The sequence below is a fragment of the Elgaria multicarinata genome, chromosome 16, assembly GCF_023053635.1.
Source record: "Elgaria multicarinata webbii isolate HBS135686 ecotype San Diego chromosome 16, rElgMul1.1.pri, whole genome shotgun sequence".
NCBI lineage: Eukaryota > Metazoa > Chordata > Lepidosauria > Squamata > Anguidae > Elgaria > Elgaria multicarinata.
Window position 1 is genome coordinate 8,021,770 of NC_086186.1, and position 18,895 is coordinate 8,040,664.

Here is an 18,895-nt window from a genome sequence, read left to right on the forward strand (position 1 = left end):
CTTTTTTCAACAGGTGAGCAAGGAAGCTTTAGCCATGGATCTGTAGTTGATGGAAGATTTGAAGGATTCATCAAGACTCACACTGGGACCTTTTATATTGAGCCAGCAGAAAGATATGTTAAGGACAAAACCCTGCCTTTCCACTCAGTCATGTACCATGAAGATGATATTAGTAAGTGTTTTTATTCTGTTGTACTGAATTTTTTCACTGTATGCAACACATATACCCCTAAAAGCAAACCTACTCTAGGGTTTTCTGATACCTTTCAGTGTTGCACTGCTGTGCAAGCATTGGGAGACTGTATTATGGATTGTTTTCTTTTTAAAGCCAGTCTTCAGAGTGTTTTTGAAATACTAGTAGTTCTTGGACCAGATAGTAGTTGATTATATTCCTGTAAGCTTCCTTTAAGAGTTTCATATTGGTCAACGTGTCTTACAGATTACTCTAGCTAGTATAAATAAGTGCCTACATTGTATTGCGTTAAGAATATGAAATTGAAAACCCAACTTAAGAGTTTACAATCTAACATGAAACAAAAGGGAAAGGAAGAACTCTGCACATGCTAGAAAATAATGATTCTAAAAGTGTAGCTGTACCTAATGTCAAGAACTTCCTCCTCAAGTTGCTTCTGGGTGCTTACGTTTTTCAGTCAGGCAACGTTTTTAGGTGCTTATGTACAGTGAAACCTTAGAGTTGCTTCTGACTGGTATTTTGTATGGGTTGCATTTTAATGTCTCTGAATGGAATTCTGCCTTCCTGCCCTTCATCCTGCTGCCACTTCTGAGTAGTTGGGGTTGTGACGTGATCTGAGAGTTGCAATAGTGAAAATAGGGATCTACTTGTGTGAAAGACAATGGGTTTCACCCACAGAATGGTGCTTTTTAATGCACACCTTTGTTTATATGTGCCATCAGAGCAGGGGTCCTCAACCCCCGGGCCACGGATCGGTACCGGTCCGTGGCCTATTAGGAAAAGGGCCGTGCAGGTGAGCTGCTTTCACCTCCCCACCCCAGCGTACCTGAGTGCGGGGCACCATCTCACCTGCCCATCTGAAGCGAAGCCAGGATGCTGGGGTGGGGTGGCTTCGGAATGGCGCGCCTGGCTGGAAGCCACTCTGGGAGAGGGACTTCCGGGCGCGCTGTTCTGAAGCCACCCGCCCTAGCGTCTTGGCTTCACTTTGGCTGGGCGCCCACCCAGCCGAACCAAAGCCAAAATGCTGGAGTGGGGGGATGGGGAGGGGCGGTGGGGGGCGGCTTCCCAAAACCATCCTCTCAATCACCCCCGGTCTGTGGAAAAATTGTCTTCCACAAAACCAGTCCCTGGTGCCAAAAAGGTTGGGGACCGCTGCATCAGAGGATAAGCCCCTTCTAAATAGTTTACCAAGCACCAGTTACTCATTCAGCCATTTAGATATATGAACATTGCGAGCAATAGAGGGACCTGGTTTTTTTCAGGTTTATGCTGCAATCTGCTAAGGTCATTCTCTCAGCATAGATGTAGGGTGACACTGTTCGATCACTTGCCCAAGATCACACGAATTGCAACCTCCTGGCTCCATACTCTGTCAGTAAAGTGGGTTAGAATCCCCATGTCCATAAGTGTGCATGGAATGGTTAGAAAACATACATCTTTCTGCAGTTGTGATTCTGAGTGTGAGTGTAACAGAGTGGCTTGTAGTTGGCTCATCCTTATGAAGCGATCTTGAGCATGTACCCTTGTTCTGAAGTACCAAAGTACTGTAGAATGCATTGAACTGGAGAGTGACATCACAACTATAAATTAGCACAGGTATGAGGCTTTGAAGCATATCCTAGGCAGGGGATATAGGATATATTAGATGTCAGTGTATATTAGGCACACACAGCTCTGGCTGCTGCCCATCTTATTTAAGAAGCCATCTGTTCCAGGCAACATGTCAGGAGTCTTTGGTGCATTTGGATGCAAATGAAAGGAATGGCTAGAATGCCTTGGGATCATATTAGGGGAGACTAGTGGCCAGTTCGTCCCAACTTGATCAGTATAAGAAAGATCCAGATAGTAGCACTAGATACTTGCATCCAAAGACTGGCTAATTCAAATCAGTACATTGAAATTCTGCTCTCATCTCCCACCATCATTAACTCCCTCTTGACTTGTTTCCCTGTCTCCTCTGCAATTTTTCAAGCTTCCTTTAGTTTTCTATTCATTGTATCTTCACCATTCAGCTACCTCTGTCTCTGGGAGCTATGTTCCTTTGCTTCCCTAGCTTGTAGGATATTTTTCCAGTCTGCAGTCTTCCCTACAAAGCTAATGTCTCTAAGGTCTGTATGAGTCCATAATCCCAGCCAAATGGACAATTTCCTTTTCTCTCAGAGAAACTGGACAGCAAATGTTATATAGCCTTTAGGCACTGGCATGTTCAGGTGTACTTGTTGCCAACACAGCAGCTCAGCCAATCGTTAGAGGCTTTACTGCCTCAAAGCACAAACTATGCAATATAACATAGCTACTCTGCCATTGGGTTGGCAGCTGGTTAGAAGCAAAGAGTGAGATTGGCAAGGTTGCCAAAAGAGAAACAGAAGGCATTATTTTAAGCAAACCCAAATATATGTGAACTAAATAGCTTGATACTAGTCATTTAGGACCCTCACGTTTGGAAGATGCAAGTTAAATCTTGACTTTAAAAGAAGAAAAATCTCATTAACTTTACAGAAACATCCCTTCATTGGTGCACATCAGTTATTATGTGGTTTATCACATCAAAAATTAAATGTATGGCATCTGAACTAACAGTAGAATAAAGTGAACTTATGTTTGATTATGAGAGTCCTCTGTCTCCTGTGTTACGCTGCAGGGAGGTAAGAAGACCAACATCAGTTCAAACAAATACTTGGGATAAAGAAGGAATCTATTTCTAGTGAGTGAGCCTGTTGGTTGCCCATCTTTCTGTCTGTGTGGGTTTTTTGCGGGGTGGGATATCCTTTTAGCAGCTTTTCAGGCACAACAATGCAACATATGTTTAGCATCACAATGAAATCTTATTCAGAGATTAAACAAAAGCCTATTCTGCAAGTGAGGATCATCCTGTTCGCTTCCTACGAAGTCCTTTGTCCACATTGCAGAGAAATTGATGATCAGTGAAAGGCAACCCTTCTATTCTAATTTCAGAATACAGCAAATTATTTCAGATTCTCACTCTTGATCTGTATTCATACTTCTTGTAGAATTGATGCTAATAATTGCAAGTGATGGTTTGTGTTTTTAAAAGTAGCACTCTTGCTTGAAAGGAATTGTCTTGACCAGCTTTTGCTTGTGCTCTGCCATAAATGGTGTTAAAAATGCAGAAATGACTGAAATTTGTGCCTAGAGCAGCCTTCTCCAACCTGCTGGCTGGGAATGTTGTGAGTTGCAGTACAGCATGTCTGGAGGGCAGCAGGTGAGGGAAAGCTGGCCTGGAGCAATGGTTGCATGAACATTTTACGATAAATCATGGTTTTAGTGCGTATGGTGGTATCGGCGCTTAATTATTGTTGAATTGTGGTAGGAAACGGGAATGATAGGGCTATTGGCTCATCTTAACTTGACATCACACACTCTTTTGTTTTATATGTTCAGTTCAGAATCACAAAACTGAAGTAAGTCTAAAGAGGAAAGGGGCCATCCAGGGTAGAGTAGATGTAGATCTGCACACGTAGTTTTGCAATTTGAAGCAAAATATTTTGAAGAATAATGAATTCATACCCATATGTCAAATTGCAAATGTTAAAACCGGCATTTGTATCGAATTCTAACGTTAAATAGGTCTTGGAGACTTCCTAAAAATAGTATGAACATCAGTCCTTCTTCACACCTCTCACAGCCATGATTTTGCTGAATATAGGAATGCTTGGTTTATAGGTATCTTTCTGTTATGTCATATCGTTTATAAATATGTACAAAAAAATGGTAGTTAAAATATAGTTCAGGGATAAACAACCTTTTTGGCAATTTGAGAAGTTGTCCTGGGCGCCACCACAAAATGGCTTCTATGGGAGGTGTAGCAAGGGACATGTAACCCACCCAAAAGACTAAGCACAAGACAGAGGTGGGGTCTGAACCCCAAACAACTCCTTTGAACCCACAGTTTTCAGTATCAACAGAAATCTATTTCAGCAATCCCTGCTTCCAGTAAGAAAATCGGTTGATTTTTTTTTAAAGTGGGAGGACACCTTGGTGTGCACGAGGAAAGGTGTTTAGGGCACATTGGTAAGCACAGGCATGCTGTTTCCCACTCCTGGTGTAGCTGAATGGTAGCATCTTGTGAATTCCTAGTTTTTCTTAAAGATACTTGCGCTTTTAAACTCTGCTTTACTGTTTAACCCCCTCCTTGTTCTGTTTTCCTTCTAATTGTAGAGTAGTGGAATTAGAAAAATAACCACCAGGGTCATTGTTCTTTACTTACAGAATTGCCCTTTCCCTAACGCTCGTGAATGAAAATAATGGCTGAACTGATGTCACTAATTCCCTTTTGTCTTCCCCATTTCCATTTAAAAGTGTATTTAATAGGAATTGCTGCCATAATTTCTTTTAATGTACCTTTTATAGAACTAGACTTTACCCTTCACTTTACCCTTCACTAATACTAGATTTGCATCAAAAACTGACATAAGACCTTTATTTCATAAGGCTGGCTAGGCCTGTAATTGGATTGAAGACATAGCCGATTTAAATTTGCCCTGTGAGTTCAGATGTCCTGTATCAGATACGAGGTGTAGGCAGTAACCAAACCAATATTTTATGGTTGAGTGGATGTTGGTTGCATAGAAAACTTCCCACTGTAATCTGAGCATTCAGCATTTTGAATAAAAATGCCACTTCCCTGGTCTCTTATGTCCAAGGAGCAGGCAGCCAATCCTCAGTAATGGATTTTGAGACAGATCGAATAGGTTGAAATGTGTTTACCTGAACTATGTAGAAGTGACCAGGCTTTGTTCCATTAAATAGTATAGTAATAGTGTGACAACAAGTGGCATTGAACTCACAAATGGTTTGTATTTAGTAGTTTTGCATTATAACATTCATGAATCTGGGTGGGATCAGATTTTTAAACCCCTAATTAATAATAGATCATGCTTCTCTTTGAGTCTGTGTCTAATCATACACATGGGTGATGCCCATGTTCATTTAGAGCAGCATTCCCTCTGCTTGGTGCCCTCCAGATGTGCTAAACTACAACTCCCATTATCCCCAGCAAGCATGATTAGTTTTGGGGAAGCTATTTAGAGCAGTAGGAGTTAGATAAGGGAGGATGAGCCTTTCTACCGGATTGTGACCTGGGCCTTTACACATCTGGCTTCACTGGCTAGATATTTCTCACTTTTGGTAGTTCTGCAGTGAATCACAACCCCAAGAAAGTGGTTGAACCAGTGGCACAACTGTTTTTCATTCTCCTGACTTCGTAAATAGTTGAGAGAGGTAGATGTACACAGAAAAATTAATGGGTGTCCTGTGGTAGTATGCTCCTGGGTCTGAAAAATTTAAAGATCACGCAATCAACATATAACAACAATCAACAATCAACATATAGATCCTCCATGGGACATGTATATTTAATAGCTCTCTTTTCCGAAGTACTAGTTCTTAGACTGTGTCTACTGTTTGCAGCTCACAATTGTTGTTCCTCTCCCATAATTATACAAAGGAAATGAAGGTTTCATCTAATCCTGTTAGAAAAGCTGAACCAATTTTGGTGCTGAAGTGCCTTTTTGCCTTCAGCTTTGTGGTTGGTGAGGCTTCTTCAGATTTCACTATGCCCCAGACATTCTGTTCCTGGAACATCTCAGATTAACATCAATACTGGGAGTGTATGATGTCATCTGTACCTCTCTGTAGTCTCTTTACCTGACTCGGGGACAGTGTAGATTGATTTGAATCAAGTTTCCCATTGAGACTTTTTCATATATTTCCTATGGTACCATTATTCTAGCAGACACTGCTTGGGCAGCCTGTTGATACCAGTGGCATTTGGGCTATGAAAACACTTGGACCTAGTTATTACTGATACTGGAAATAACCAAGCTGTTGTCGGAGACACTATTTACGTTAGAAAACAATTTGTAAATAATTGAAGCCTTGTTGAATGCATGCAGTATTCAGGTGAACACTTCGTCAGGATTGCCAAGTCATACCTAGAAAATATTTAGGGCTGGTGTGTTTCAATGTATGAGGCTGGAATTTAAAAAAATCTGTGCTGAATTGTCTTATTATTTGTGTTGACACCCATGGCACTCCTGGCATCTCTGTATCTCCAGTTTGTACACCATTGCTATCTGATCTCCACCCCACAAATATGCTGGAGGCCTATATGCAACCTATTGAACTCAGCATTGCCAAATGCTTAAACTGATAATTAATGTGTTAATTCCTTTACCCTTTTCAGCTACTTTGAAATCATTGGAATCTTAAAATGAGCCGTGTTTGCTTTAAAATGGGGCGGAGTGCTGGATATCTTAATTTGAAAAGGGCTGATGAGAGAAATACATGGAGTTGTAGCTTTACCTTTGGTTTCATAATTAAAATCCAACTTCGCTTGGTTTGTATTTTAGGATATCCACATAAATATGGACCACAAGGTGGTTGTGCTGATCATTCCGTTTTTGAAAGAATGAAGAAGTACCAAATGACTGGTGTAGAAGAGCCAACAAACCAGGTAAAAAACGTTAAAGGAAATTATTTGGTCTATTCGATGAAAAACCCTTGACCATTGCTACCCATCCCCACATGTAGTTTCTCATAAATTTTGGAGAGTTTTCGATTGTTCCAGTTAGAGAGCTGCTATAGACGTGGCTGGTGGCTTGAGCATGCCTACTGATTTTTGTGTTTGTTTTTAATTTAAATAGCTGTGCCATTGTTATTGCTTCACTTTGGGTTTGCTATATGTCATAGGGGAGTTTCTGTATGAGAAACACACAAGCCCGAAGACCCTTTGAGTGTGCAGAACTAGCTGCAGCCAGGCAATACTGTCTGAAAATGCAGTGAACATTAACTGTATTTCCTACCCAAAAAAAATAAAAATCAAGTCCTGAACATTGATACCAATGGCTGAGCTGATTTATTAGGTTTTCTGATTTCTATTAAAAGTTAATTGCAGGTTTTAAGAACATTTTAAATACCTGTCAGCAGCAGGCCTAAATTCTTGGCTGAGAATTTCCTCAGGCTGCAGAAATGTGTCTTTATTCATTGAAACTTCATTCATGCATTCAGCTGGCTCATGAGCTGTTTTATTTCCTCTTAGTCCTTGGATAAACTTTGTATGTGCCAAATTAATTGGAGGCAAACATTCTTAAGAGCCAAGTCACTGTACCAGCACGTATGGTAATAGGGGAACTTGGCTGGTTTTGAGATGCTATAATTGTGGATGGTGTAGAGATGTGTCAAACGTGCTCTCCCGTTAAAGACAATATCCAGGTCCCGTATGATGGAGGACAGAAGTCTTGGGATTGGTAGCCCATATGCATTGTTAGAGTGTTGCCTGGCTTGAAGGCTTTGTCTTTATTTTTCATTTCTTGGTTTTTCTGTCTTTTAATGCAGATTGTTGCTGTTACGTTACATAGTATATGTGACTTTTTCATGTTAGATGGTCTCTGTGTTCTTTTGAAGTAGAAGGCTGTATAGAAATGTTATTCATAAATATGACTAAGTTCCTTGGCTTCGTGTGCTGTAGGAACCTTCAGAAGAACATAACAATCATGGCCCAGAGCTTTTAAGAAGAAAACGAGCTGCACAAGCTGAGAAAAATACTTGCCAACTCTACATTCAGACAGACCATCTATTCTTCAGATACTATGGAACAAGAGAAGCTGTGATTGCACAGGTGAGCCTGTAGCTGTTTCTTCTTCTCAAAAGGATGAAAGAAGGATGCTTTTTATGCTATATTACAGTGCTGCATGAATCATCATTATTAGCACAGCTAACACTCACATTTAAAGGCATCTTTAGTGTTTCAACAACAGGCATTGTTGTTTTCTGATGAATTATCATGTATACAAGTGTGTGAATTTCTCTTGCATGTTGTGCTTCAATGTTATCTTCCCAGTTGTGAAATCTGTATTACTTTGTGGGTGTGCACTGTGATGTCTCTAGAACAGATGATAAATGTGCATGAAGAGGGATGACTTTAATGTTCATCAAGATCAATAATAAGGGTTGTGGCTCAGTAGGAAAGCATATGCAAAAGGTCCCAGGTTCAGTTCTTGGCATTTGCAGGAAGAGCTCCTGCTTAAACTCTGGAGAGTTCCTTGTGTAGGTACCAAAGGCTGAACTTGGAATGTTTATTTGTTTGTACTTCGCCTTTCTACCAAGAAGATGGTACTCAAGGTCTATCATAGGAACTAAAACTTATTTAAAATAAAATTTTATTAAAAAACAACTATGTTAACACAATTAAAAACACAATAGCAACAGAATAATAACAGTGCCCAACCCAGCAGACTAGTTTACACATCAAAGGCTGGCTTGAATAAGAACAATTTTGGCTCCCTCTCTGATGACTTTGCACTGACAGGCAATCTAGCCCCCTCGACAGGCAGTTCCACAGCCTAGAATGCCATCTCTCATGTGGCCACCAGTCACGCTTCTGAAGGCAGCAGTACTGAAGAAGGGCCTCTCCCAAATACCTTAAGACCTGGGCCAGCTCATATGGGAGATCAAGCTTTCATATAACCTGATCCCAAGTCATATAGGGCTTTATAGATCAAAACCAGTGCTTTGAATTGTGTCTGGAAACAGACCCATAGCAAATAAAGCTGTTGTAACAACAGAGTCATATGCTTCCTGTAAATGGCCCCAGCTAACAGTCTGGCTGTAGTATTCTGGACCAGCTGCAGTTTCTGAACAGTTTTCCAAACAAGGAATTTTCCTAGATCCTGTATGTACCAGACAGAATCATACTCACTCCAGAGCTTTGACCCTTTTCTGTTGTAGATATCCAGCCATGTTAAAGCAATTGACACAATTTACCAGTCAACAGACTTCTCAGGAATCCGGAACATCAGTTTTATGGTGAAAAGAATAAGAGTAAGTATCCTATAACTTACTTTTGAGGAGCCCTGTTTCTAACTCTGGTCCATTTAGTTCCTGCTTAAATAAAGGTGCTTCTGTTGCAATAAATCATCATCATCATCATGTTTAGGTAAGGCTGGGAAAATCCTGCCACTCTGAAGAGCCTCTGCTGCCCGTCAGTGTCAACTAGATGGATCAAGGGTCTGACTCCGCATAAGGCAATGTTTCTGTGTCCTAATTTAAATTTTAAAATCTGATTTGTATGTCTAAGCATCCATTTTTAATTCTTCTAAAAGCTTTGGGTTTTATTCACCCTACCAAGTGGTCTGCCAGAGGAGGGAATCCCCCTCGTTTGCACTCAGCGTCAAAATACAGTAGAGCTGTCTTTCCCTCCTCTGCAAGTCCCTCATAGGCTAGTAGAAATTTTTGCAGGCTAGGACTTTGGCTTGCTCATGTGGCTTTCCTCCGCTTCTTTATATTTAACTTCTGGCACCAAATATACAGAGTTAATCAGCTGTGAGCTTTACATTGTTAAATTTTACTTGTTAACCAAGTCAAGAAACAGCACTGACCACCTATATTTACGAAGGCAAAGCAGGTTGCTTTTGTATGGTCCTATTTCATGTATTACTTCATGGTGTCCAAATTGTGGATCAGCTCATCTGTCTGTTTTGAAACTGCTATTGCAGATCGAACGCAGCAGGGTTTTCATACTCTCCTCAGTGCTGTTCACACAATTCATCTGAGTCAATTCATATGTGAGTCACCACTGAGTGGTGAGATTAAGCAATGTATATTATTATATGTGCGAATCAGCCTTTTGAGGTGCGGATTCTTATAATATGAAGTAGGTTATATCTTTGGAAGGCTATTACGTAGCCAGCAATAGTTGTCTAACAATATAGACCTCTTTTTATTTTAGATCAACACTACTCAAGATGACAAAGACCCTTCCAATCCCTTCAGATTTCCAAACATAGGTGTGGAGAAATTTTTAGAGCTGAATTCTGAGCAGAATCATGATGACTATTGTTTGGCCTATGTGTTCACTGATCGTGACTTTGATGATGGCGTCCTTGGCTTGGCCTGGGTTGGAGCACCTTCAGGTATATAAGCTTTAAATATGTTGCTTGGCTGGAGTGCAGAACACACCATCTTCTGTATTTTAAGAGCAACCTGGCCTCTTTGGTTACAACAAACAGTGTTAGCAAGTCTGAAAAAGCCTGTGTCCCCTGCAAACTGGTCCCAGTCAGTTTGGCTTGGTATATGGCAGGTCCTTCATATCCAACATCCTTAAATTGATGTGTTGACCAGTTTAGTTGTTTAAACCTCTGGTATTTAATATAAGAGCAGCATCCCTTGCTGACCACTCCCCTGACTGTTTGAGGGGGTATTCCTTTTCTCTTCTTAATCTAAAATTATTATAGTGCACGCCTTACTCCCACAAGTTTATTTGCTGAGGGTCCATCTAATCCAGCATTCTGTTTATACAGTGGTCAATCAGCTGTCAACTGGGAACCCACAAGCAAGACAGAGGTGCAACAGCCAGCCAGCCACCCCCCGCCCATGTCTCCCAGCAACTGGGGAACAGACCTACTGCTGTCTCCTTGTGCACAGAGAGAGATTGTAGCTCAGTTGCAGAGCACACGCTTTGCATGCCAAATGTCACAGGTTCAATCCCCAACATTTTTAGGTAGGGCTGGTAAAGTCCCTTGTCTGCAACCCTAGGGAGCTACCAGAAGTCAGTATAGACGATACTGAGTAAGATGGCCCAAGGGTCTGACTCGAAATGGGGCAGTTTCCCTTGTTCCTGTGCTTATCCAGGTCTTCCTTAAGGAAGCTTGGCTCAAACTGGTGAGTCTCCTCTGAACAGATTGACTTGTGTCAACCTGCTAACCACCATACAGGTTTTCTCTGATGACTAAAGGGCATTTCACCTCCAGAAAATTGGGTGACAAAGAGAGACAAATAGTAAGCCTATCCTTAAGCTAATATCACTTTGGAAACTTCAGTTCTTTGGACACCACCTGCATTTCTGTTTGAAACAAAAACATTTCCGAAGGACTGTTACGTTATTTTGCCGGTCACAACCCCACTCTGTCTCCAGTGGGAGAGTTCTTGTTACCCAGTATTTTCATCTTCAGGAAGACAATTTTAGAAAACTGTGGTATCTTAGTGGTGGGTGTGACTTGTCTAACTAGTATTTAGTCTCTCTGGTTTCCACCCAAACTTCCCACAGCACCGTTTGTCTGTAAATATACTCTGAAGAATGAGTCACACTTCTTGCTGAGATAAGCAGATGTTCTTAGGCTAAGTACTTTCCAAAAGCAATGTGTGCTATTTAAACACTTGAACTGTGGCACTTGGAAGAGCTACAGTCTGAGAACCACAGAGCTGAAGACCTCAAGAACTTCTACTCAACCCCTTGCAAGAACCTCAGTTCCTTTAACCACACTGACCTCCTTTCAGGTTCTTTCTTCATTATGATACAGAATATAGCAAGCACTGGAAAAGGGTTTCCCGAGATGTTTCAGAAAAACTCTTGAGACCTGAAAGGCAGAACCTTCCTTTCTCAGTCTGAAACTGAACAATTTACTGAAGCAAAGCTTGCAGGTGACACCAAGTTAACTTAGGCTATGACACCCCGAGGGCACGCTGTAGCGTCTGTGAAACTCTTTCCAGTCTGGGCACAAAATAGAAGATGGGATTCAACTTCAGTACAGAGATGCATGTTGGAGCAAAAAAAATTTCACATGTACACAGATGTTGTCTAAATGGAATGGAATTATCTTAGAAAGGGATCTTGGGGTCATTTTTAAGAATGTATGTTTCATGTTCTGTGGCAATTCAGTGTTGGGAATTATTACAAAAATACTGAAAAGAAATTAGAAAGAATCATAATGTTACATAAACTTGTGGTACACCTACCCTGCTGTATACTATACCAATTTTTTTTTGAGATGGAGGACTATATACAAACATTATCATGGAGCTTAATATACAAAATATGACTCTCTACAGCTATAATAGTGCCATACTTATCTCTGGCAATAAAAGTTCTGCTAAAATAAACTCCAAGCCTGGCTGTAGAATGTGCTAGACCTTTGGATTTCTGATGGAAAGACGGGAGCTCTAGGGAAGTCTTTTACTGAGGAATAACAATGGCAAAACTTTTTTCCTAATCCTTTGTTCTTGCACTGTCATCTTCGTTAAAGTTGCTCCCTGCTAATTATGCTGGGTTGCAGGGTGAAGTATTTTGATAATAAAATGACTGGTGATGTATAAGAACGCCATTGTGGCATTTGCTCAGTTAGTGTTCCTGTTTTTTCTTAACTTTCTAGTGAATCAAGAATAATCTCATTAAAGCTTGCTTTGACTTTAATACAGGGAGTTCTGGTGGAATATGTGAAAAGAGCAAGCTGTATTCTGATGGCAAAAAGAAGTCCTTAAACACTGGCATCATCACTGTGCAGAACTATGGCTCTCATGTCCCTCCTAAAGTCTCTCACATCACCTTTGCACACGAAGTTGGCCATAACTTCGGTTCTCCAGTAAGTACATTTCTCGTACCTGCATTCCTAGATGGACCAACATGACAGTCTTAATATAATTGTGCTGGTGTTTCATCAAGATTACTACAACTGTGATGGCTTTTTTGACTGTCTTATATTCAGCTGGAATATAAGACCAGCTGGAATCAGCAAAGCCAGTCTATTTATACTGAATTTTGTAAGTATTTAAAACAGGTTTTTAAAACGTTTATGTTTCACCGATTTCTAGAGTGATTTGCTGCAGTTAAGTATAAATCTAGCTCTGGTTGGTATGCAGGCTGTTCAGGTCATGTAAATAAGGCTAGAATATTATAGCATCTTAATTAATGATTGAACTGGGATAAAAATAGTAATTACTGTGCATTGAGTTAAACAAAAGTAATGGATTTGCTTACAAGTAGAGGTTTGGTTAATGTTCTATGAAGTTTTTTTGAGTTAATTATAAGGAAGTTGGCTGCAAATATAATCCCTCTTCCCCACACCTGATTTTTATCCTTGAGACACTTACTTAAACTCATTCTTCACCCTACCGCTGCTGCTGTAAAAGTGTCTTTAAAGTAGCTGAAAATTAAGGGTTTCCAGTGGAGAAGGCTGAATATTCTCTTTGTTGCAGCATGATTCTGGAACAGAATGCACTCCCGGAGAGTCTAAAAGTTTGGGACAAAAAGAAAATGGCAATTACATCATGTATGCAAGAGCAACATCTGGGGACAAACTTAACAACAACAAATTCTCTATCTGTAGTATTCGGAATATCAGTCAAGTTCTTGAAAAAAAGAGAAATAATTGTTTTGTTGGTATGTATTTCCTCTAGAAAAGTCTTCCAGGATTTGTGTGTGGAGGTGGGGTGGGGTAAAACAGGGTGTCAATATGTCGTCCTGGCAGTCTTGAGACTTTCCAGCTTCTCATTTTTAGAAAGTTCACTGACAAAAGTGGACCTCTAATGAGATGCACAAGACAGTCAGGCAATATAAACCAAGAGCTCAGTACTGTGCTTGACATCGCTGAGATGTCAAGCACATCTTGACATCACCGTGCTTGACATCGCTGATTTTGTCTACACAAGTCGGTAGTTGGATTGTACCAACTCCTACCTCACACTGAGATGCCATTTAAAAATACACACATTTCTTTTGTTCTTGATGATCAAGTGATGTTTCTGCAGAAGGGCAGGTATTCCATCAGTCTTTCAGAAATGCCACAGTACCACGTTAACCAATCTGACCAAGTATGATGGTGCAGTTTGCTACTCTAGAATACATTCTGAGTTCAATTCTGACCATGTCAATGAGCAGCGTTGTTGTATTCAAATGCTATAGAGAGCTTCTCCTATTTGTTGCCAGACAGTGATCCAGTGCACAGTTGTTTTATTTTATAGCAATCCACTTTTTCCAGAAACTGGTGCACAAGGGGGATTGTGCTGGTTAATGACTGCTTCTGAACATTCAGTTTGCTTTTTTTTGTAGACTCCGGTCGAAAGGTGCTGGAGCTGCCATTCAATTTTGCAAAGTCCACACACTTTTGGGCATGGAGATTGGTACACTACTTCCTCCAACCCAGAGATTAACAGTGAAAGAAATAATGTGCCAACTGGACCTGTTCTCACGTGCGCGCACACACACACGCACACACCACTGGACTGAGACACTGTGCTTTCAAGTGGCTTCTTCATAGAACTTTAGATATGAGAGTATTTAAAGGATATTTTGCCCATTTGTCTCCGTTCAGTTAGTCACTGTGTGTTTATTCAAATTTCTCATGATACCTAACATGCTGAGCATTCAGATTACCTTGGTGCTTTTCAGAGTCTGGCCAGCCCATCTGTGGAAATGGACTGGTAGAGCCAGGAGAACAGTGTGACTGTGGCTATAGCGACCAGTGTAAAGACGAATGTTGTTACGATGCAAACCAAGCAGAAGACAAGAAGTGCAAGCTAAGGCCAGGCAAGAATTGCAGGTATTGATGTTTGTCTTGGTTTTAAGCGTCTGACTGCTTGACAATTGCTGCCCCTGAACATTTAGCTAGCAGTGCAGTGCTCCAAAAAGGCTCCAATCCTGAGCTTGAAATGCATTTTATCCATAAGTATTTAAACCTCAGCTGGCTTTACTTATAAAGTTTCACATTGTATATGAGCAATTTGGTAATTGTTGGTAGAGTGTGGGTTTTGTTAAGAAGCATTCTGGTGACAAGCGCATCTCCTTAACATTGTCCATCATGCCGGCCTCAATCATTATTTCAGGCCCTGTTTCAAGTTCTAACAGCGCGCAAGTGAGAACTGTCACAGCAAGGAGCAAAACCTTTAAAACATCTACCCCAAAGGCTGTAGAATGAACTCTTTCCAGTTTACAATTCTTCCACATTATTGACCTTGCAGAGGGTGTGCAAACTGGTTAATTGCTTGCTTGCTTTTTATTGGTGTTGTTTTCTGTTTGGTTGTTGAACTTGTTTTATTCATTTCTTCAGCTCTAGGGAAGAAGCTAGTTTGAATAACAAGTGCTATAAGTGGGCTGAGTGATGCAAGGAAGGCATCCACATACTCATTTGAGTGCATTGCATTTTTTAATTATCTATTAAAGTTTTTGAGTCTAGTATGAAAGCACCTAAGGCTTTCGGCCCTTTCTGAGTATAACAGGGTGGTTAAATAGCGGTAGCACAGATTTCCCTCCTGACCTTTTCAATGCATACTTGTGGGTAAAGTAGGGTTGGGATCCATTTTGGCGGTGGTGTACATAACCGTGCCAGGACCATCATTGTGGATAAATATGGAAGTGGAAGTGTGTGTGTGAGTGATTGTAATGAGCAAGGCCTGGGTGGTGGAGCCTGTTAGGGAGTGACACGCTGCTTTTAAACACTTTTTTTCCCCCTTTCAGCCCTAGTCAAGGTCCCTGTTGTACACCACAGTGCGAATTCAGGAAAGAAGGAGCCAAGTGTCGGAATGATTCAGAGTGTGCAGAAGAAGGGAGGTGCAATGGCACCTCTTCTTTCTGCCCAACATCTGCACCTAAGCCTAACCTGACAGACTGCAACAGAAATACACAAGTTTGCATAAACGGCGTAAGTCTTCTTTCTAGAGGTGCTGCAGAAAAGCTAAGGGACTGAATGAGCATCAGCTTAGGTATTGCTGGTCCAGGAATATGGTGTTTCTCCCTGCTGGGGGGAAAAATAGCCCTTTCCTAATACTGTCTGACCAACAGTAGCTACTTCCTTGGGTTAGCAAGTAAAACTGAAATTTCACATATTAGAAGTAGAGATGTAAAATTTCCAGAAACTTTGAAGCCATGGAAAAAAACCATGGGGTTTTCCTGGGTTTTTTTCCGGGAAAAATGAAAATTGTCAGAAAAATGAAATAATGCAATATTAACACTTTTTTACAGATTGGAAGTCACTTTGTTACTTTAGTAACATAAAATGTAATTATGTCCAAGTTGGTTTGGCATAAAATCATTACATTTGGTATATTAAAAGTACAGTGTATTCAAACAAGCTCCTGAACTGTTAGGAACACCTAAACTGTAAGGAACCTCTTTGGTTCTTCCACTTTATGAGGAGCAGGCAAAAAAAAAAATCAATTAAAAACAACAGAAGAAACCACCAACATTAGTAACAAAGAAACTTATTTATGTTTCCACTAGTCCTCCGGTGTCAAGACATAAAGCACCCATTCCCATAAAAAGAACAGAAAAAAGGAGGAACCAAGATTAAATGAATATACATGAAATTTAATCAGACTCATTTTCTGACCTATAGTTATCACTATTAGTTTCAGTCTCTGCTTCCATGGCAGCGCCCCCTAGAGGTAGAAATGCATCTTGCTCTTGCATTTGAGAGCTGTAGTCTCAGTTTGCAACTTAGGACTTTCTTGTCCTTGGTGCACAGACATTGTAATAATCTGATACTGTACAGTTTTTAGAAATCATTTTGAAGAAGTAAATAGCTGAACACCTTGTCTTAAACATGTTATTCATCATGCTAAAATAAAACATCCCATAATCCGTTTTTTCTTCATTTTTTTTCAATTTTTTGGAAAAAAACTGTTCCCCCCCCCTAATTTTTCCAGGTTTTTTCCAGGCCTTCACATCTCTAATTGGAAGTTGGCAAGTTCTTCCAGCTGAACTGCCTTCCTTAATTTTGTTAACTTGAGAGAGTCGCTGATCTGCCTTCAATTCAAAGCTGATACTGTTTAGGTGCATCCAATTTCAAAGGCCTCATTCATTGTTTTTATTCCTAAGGTGGCTTTTAGACATCCAATTAACTGGAGCACCTTCCATTTTTCCCGGGGAGGTGGGGGGCAGGGAAGGATCCTGTTTTCTGTAAATATAGCCGTGTTCTGCAATTTCCTTTCAGTATAAATGGCATATTTGGTTATGCTCTTGTCTGCTTCCTCCCTAGCAATGTGCCGGTTCTATCTGTGAGAAGTATGGCTTAGAAGAATGTACATGTGCTAGCTCTGATGCGAAGGATGATAAAGAATTATGCCACGTCTGTTGCTTAAATAAAAGTAAGCTCTGACTCATTAAAACATAAAATACTGAGGAGCAAACTAGGGCTTGGATAGTAGAAGTTCAGATCTTTTCGTTCAGTAAAACTTGAGCAAGAAATCATCAATGGAGGCAATAGGGGTTGATTACTGGGTGGCATTCTGGATTTATTCAATTACTGTTTTTTAAATGTCTAGTCTGACCTGCCCTTTAGGTTGTGATTAGAGATGAACAACATAAAATACAGATTCAAATATGTGCCTGTGCTGTTGCAACTGAAACATCTAATCACTGTATCAGACCTACAGTAGTGGAAACTGAAGGCTTATGTTAGTGCCTTGCAGAAACCTTTAAATGTTTGTTTTACCCTATTTCTTCAATTCTAAGACACACTTTTTTTTCCATATAAACATCTCTAAAAATGGGGTGCGTCTTAGAATTGTGGGTGTGTCTTAGGTTTTTTTTTTCTGTTGGTGATACTGAAATTAGTGTGCATCTTACGATTGATGGCGTCTTACGGTCGAAGAAATACGGTAACTCTGGCTTGGAGATCTTGAGTTATTCAGGCACCTTTGGCTATGGGGCGATATAGAAGCGTAATAAATAAATTACCTTGAAGAAAGATGCCTCAATCTTGTGAACCAGCAGTGGTCATGAAGGATCTGACCCATGGGACACAATCCACTGGGAAATCTTTGTGCGAAGCTTTTGTAAAACGATTCTGAACATCACTTGGAAACTACTGTGCCCCTGCACAGCTCCCATTTATCCCAGATTTGGTTCCATTCTAATAAGCAAGCGTCCCCCTCCCTTTTCTATCTCAAGTACCAAAATCTCTTAGGTCAGCCCTGGTTCTGACACTTGAGTCTCATAAAGGCTATCCATTAACCAAATAACGGCTGTCTCGTATCTTTTACATCAGTGGTGAGCAATCTCTGGGTCCGGGGGCCAGTACTCTCTCCTCCCCACTCACCACCCAGGATTCCACCAGGAGCTGCTCCCACTATTGCCACCAACATTCAATATAAATGCAATAATAAATAAATGCAGCAGCAAAAAAATCCAAGTTTTTCCTTTTAAGCAAGGTGCACCTTGTTAAAGGAAGAATCCCTTAGGCCTTTTGGCAGCATAATTTTGCTTTAAGTCAAGTTGCCTGCTCCTTGTGTGCCTTGTTAGAAGGGGAAAATATAGCTTTTTCTGCCGCCGTCACATCACTGAATTCGGTAGGGTGGTGGGAACTCCAAAAAGAGCAGACTGGGGGGTGGGGGGGAGCATGTGGTCCAGAGGCCACGTGTTGCCCACCCCTGCCTTGCATTCTTCTATTATTTATTTAAAAAAACATTTATATCCCGCTTTATATCATTAAGATCTCAGAGCGGTGTACAAATAAAAGCATACAGTATAAAACAATAAATATGCACAGTTAAAAACGAATTAAACCATGAACCAAGTTAAAACATATAACTTAAAAGTAGTAAAAGCAGTTAAAACAATGTGCCAGTGAGTTTAACCATTAAAGGCTTTGTTAAAAAGCCATGTTTTTACTTGGCGTCGAAATGAAATCAATGTTGGCGCCAATCGGGCCTCCAAGGGGAGGGCATTCCACAGTCGGGGTGCCACCACAGAGAAGGCCCTCTCCCTTGTCCCATCACAGCATATATGTTGCACTGGTGGGATGAAGAGAAGGGCTCCACCAACTGATCTAAGGTCTCAGGCAGGCATATATAAGGAGAGGCGCTCCCTCAAGTATCGAGGTCCCTATTAATGCATGTAACTGGCTGTTGCTTGCTGTGCATTCTGTTTTTTTTTTTTGCTCTTCCTAAAAATACCATCCAGTCGTGAGTAAT

At 40.7% G+C, this 18,895-nt stretch overlaps 1 protein-coding gene across 1 annotated transcript in view; it reads left to right on the forward strand.

The window, feature by feature from the left end:
• Positions 1 to 18,895, forward strand: part of ADAM10 (ADAM metallopeptidase domain 10) — a 40,501-nt gene that overhangs the window by 13,368 nt on the left and 8,238 nt on the right. The window contains exons 4-13 of the mRNA XM_063142857.1: positions 14 to 172; positions 6,565 to 6,668; positions 7,683 to 7,832; positions 8,942 to 9,034; positions 9,942 to 10,125; positions 12,407 to 12,570; positions 13,184 to 13,367; positions 14,376 to 14,526; positions 15,441 to 15,624; positions 16,960 to 17,068. Coding sequence (XP_062998927.1) covers positions 14 to 172; positions 6,565 to 6,668; positions 7,683 to 7,832; positions 8,942 to 9,034; positions 9,942 to 10,125; positions 12,407 to 12,570; positions 13,184 to 13,367; positions 14,376 to 14,526; positions 15,441 to 15,624; positions 16,960 to 17,068 — 1,482 coding nt within the window. The remainder of the gene's footprint in view (positions 1 to 13; positions 173 to 6,564; positions 6,669 to 7,682; positions 7,833 to 8,941; positions 9,035 to 9,941; positions 10,126 to 12,406; positions 12,571 to 13,183; positions 13,368 to 14,375; positions 14,527 to 15,440; positions 15,625 to 16,959; positions 17,069 to 18,895) is intronic.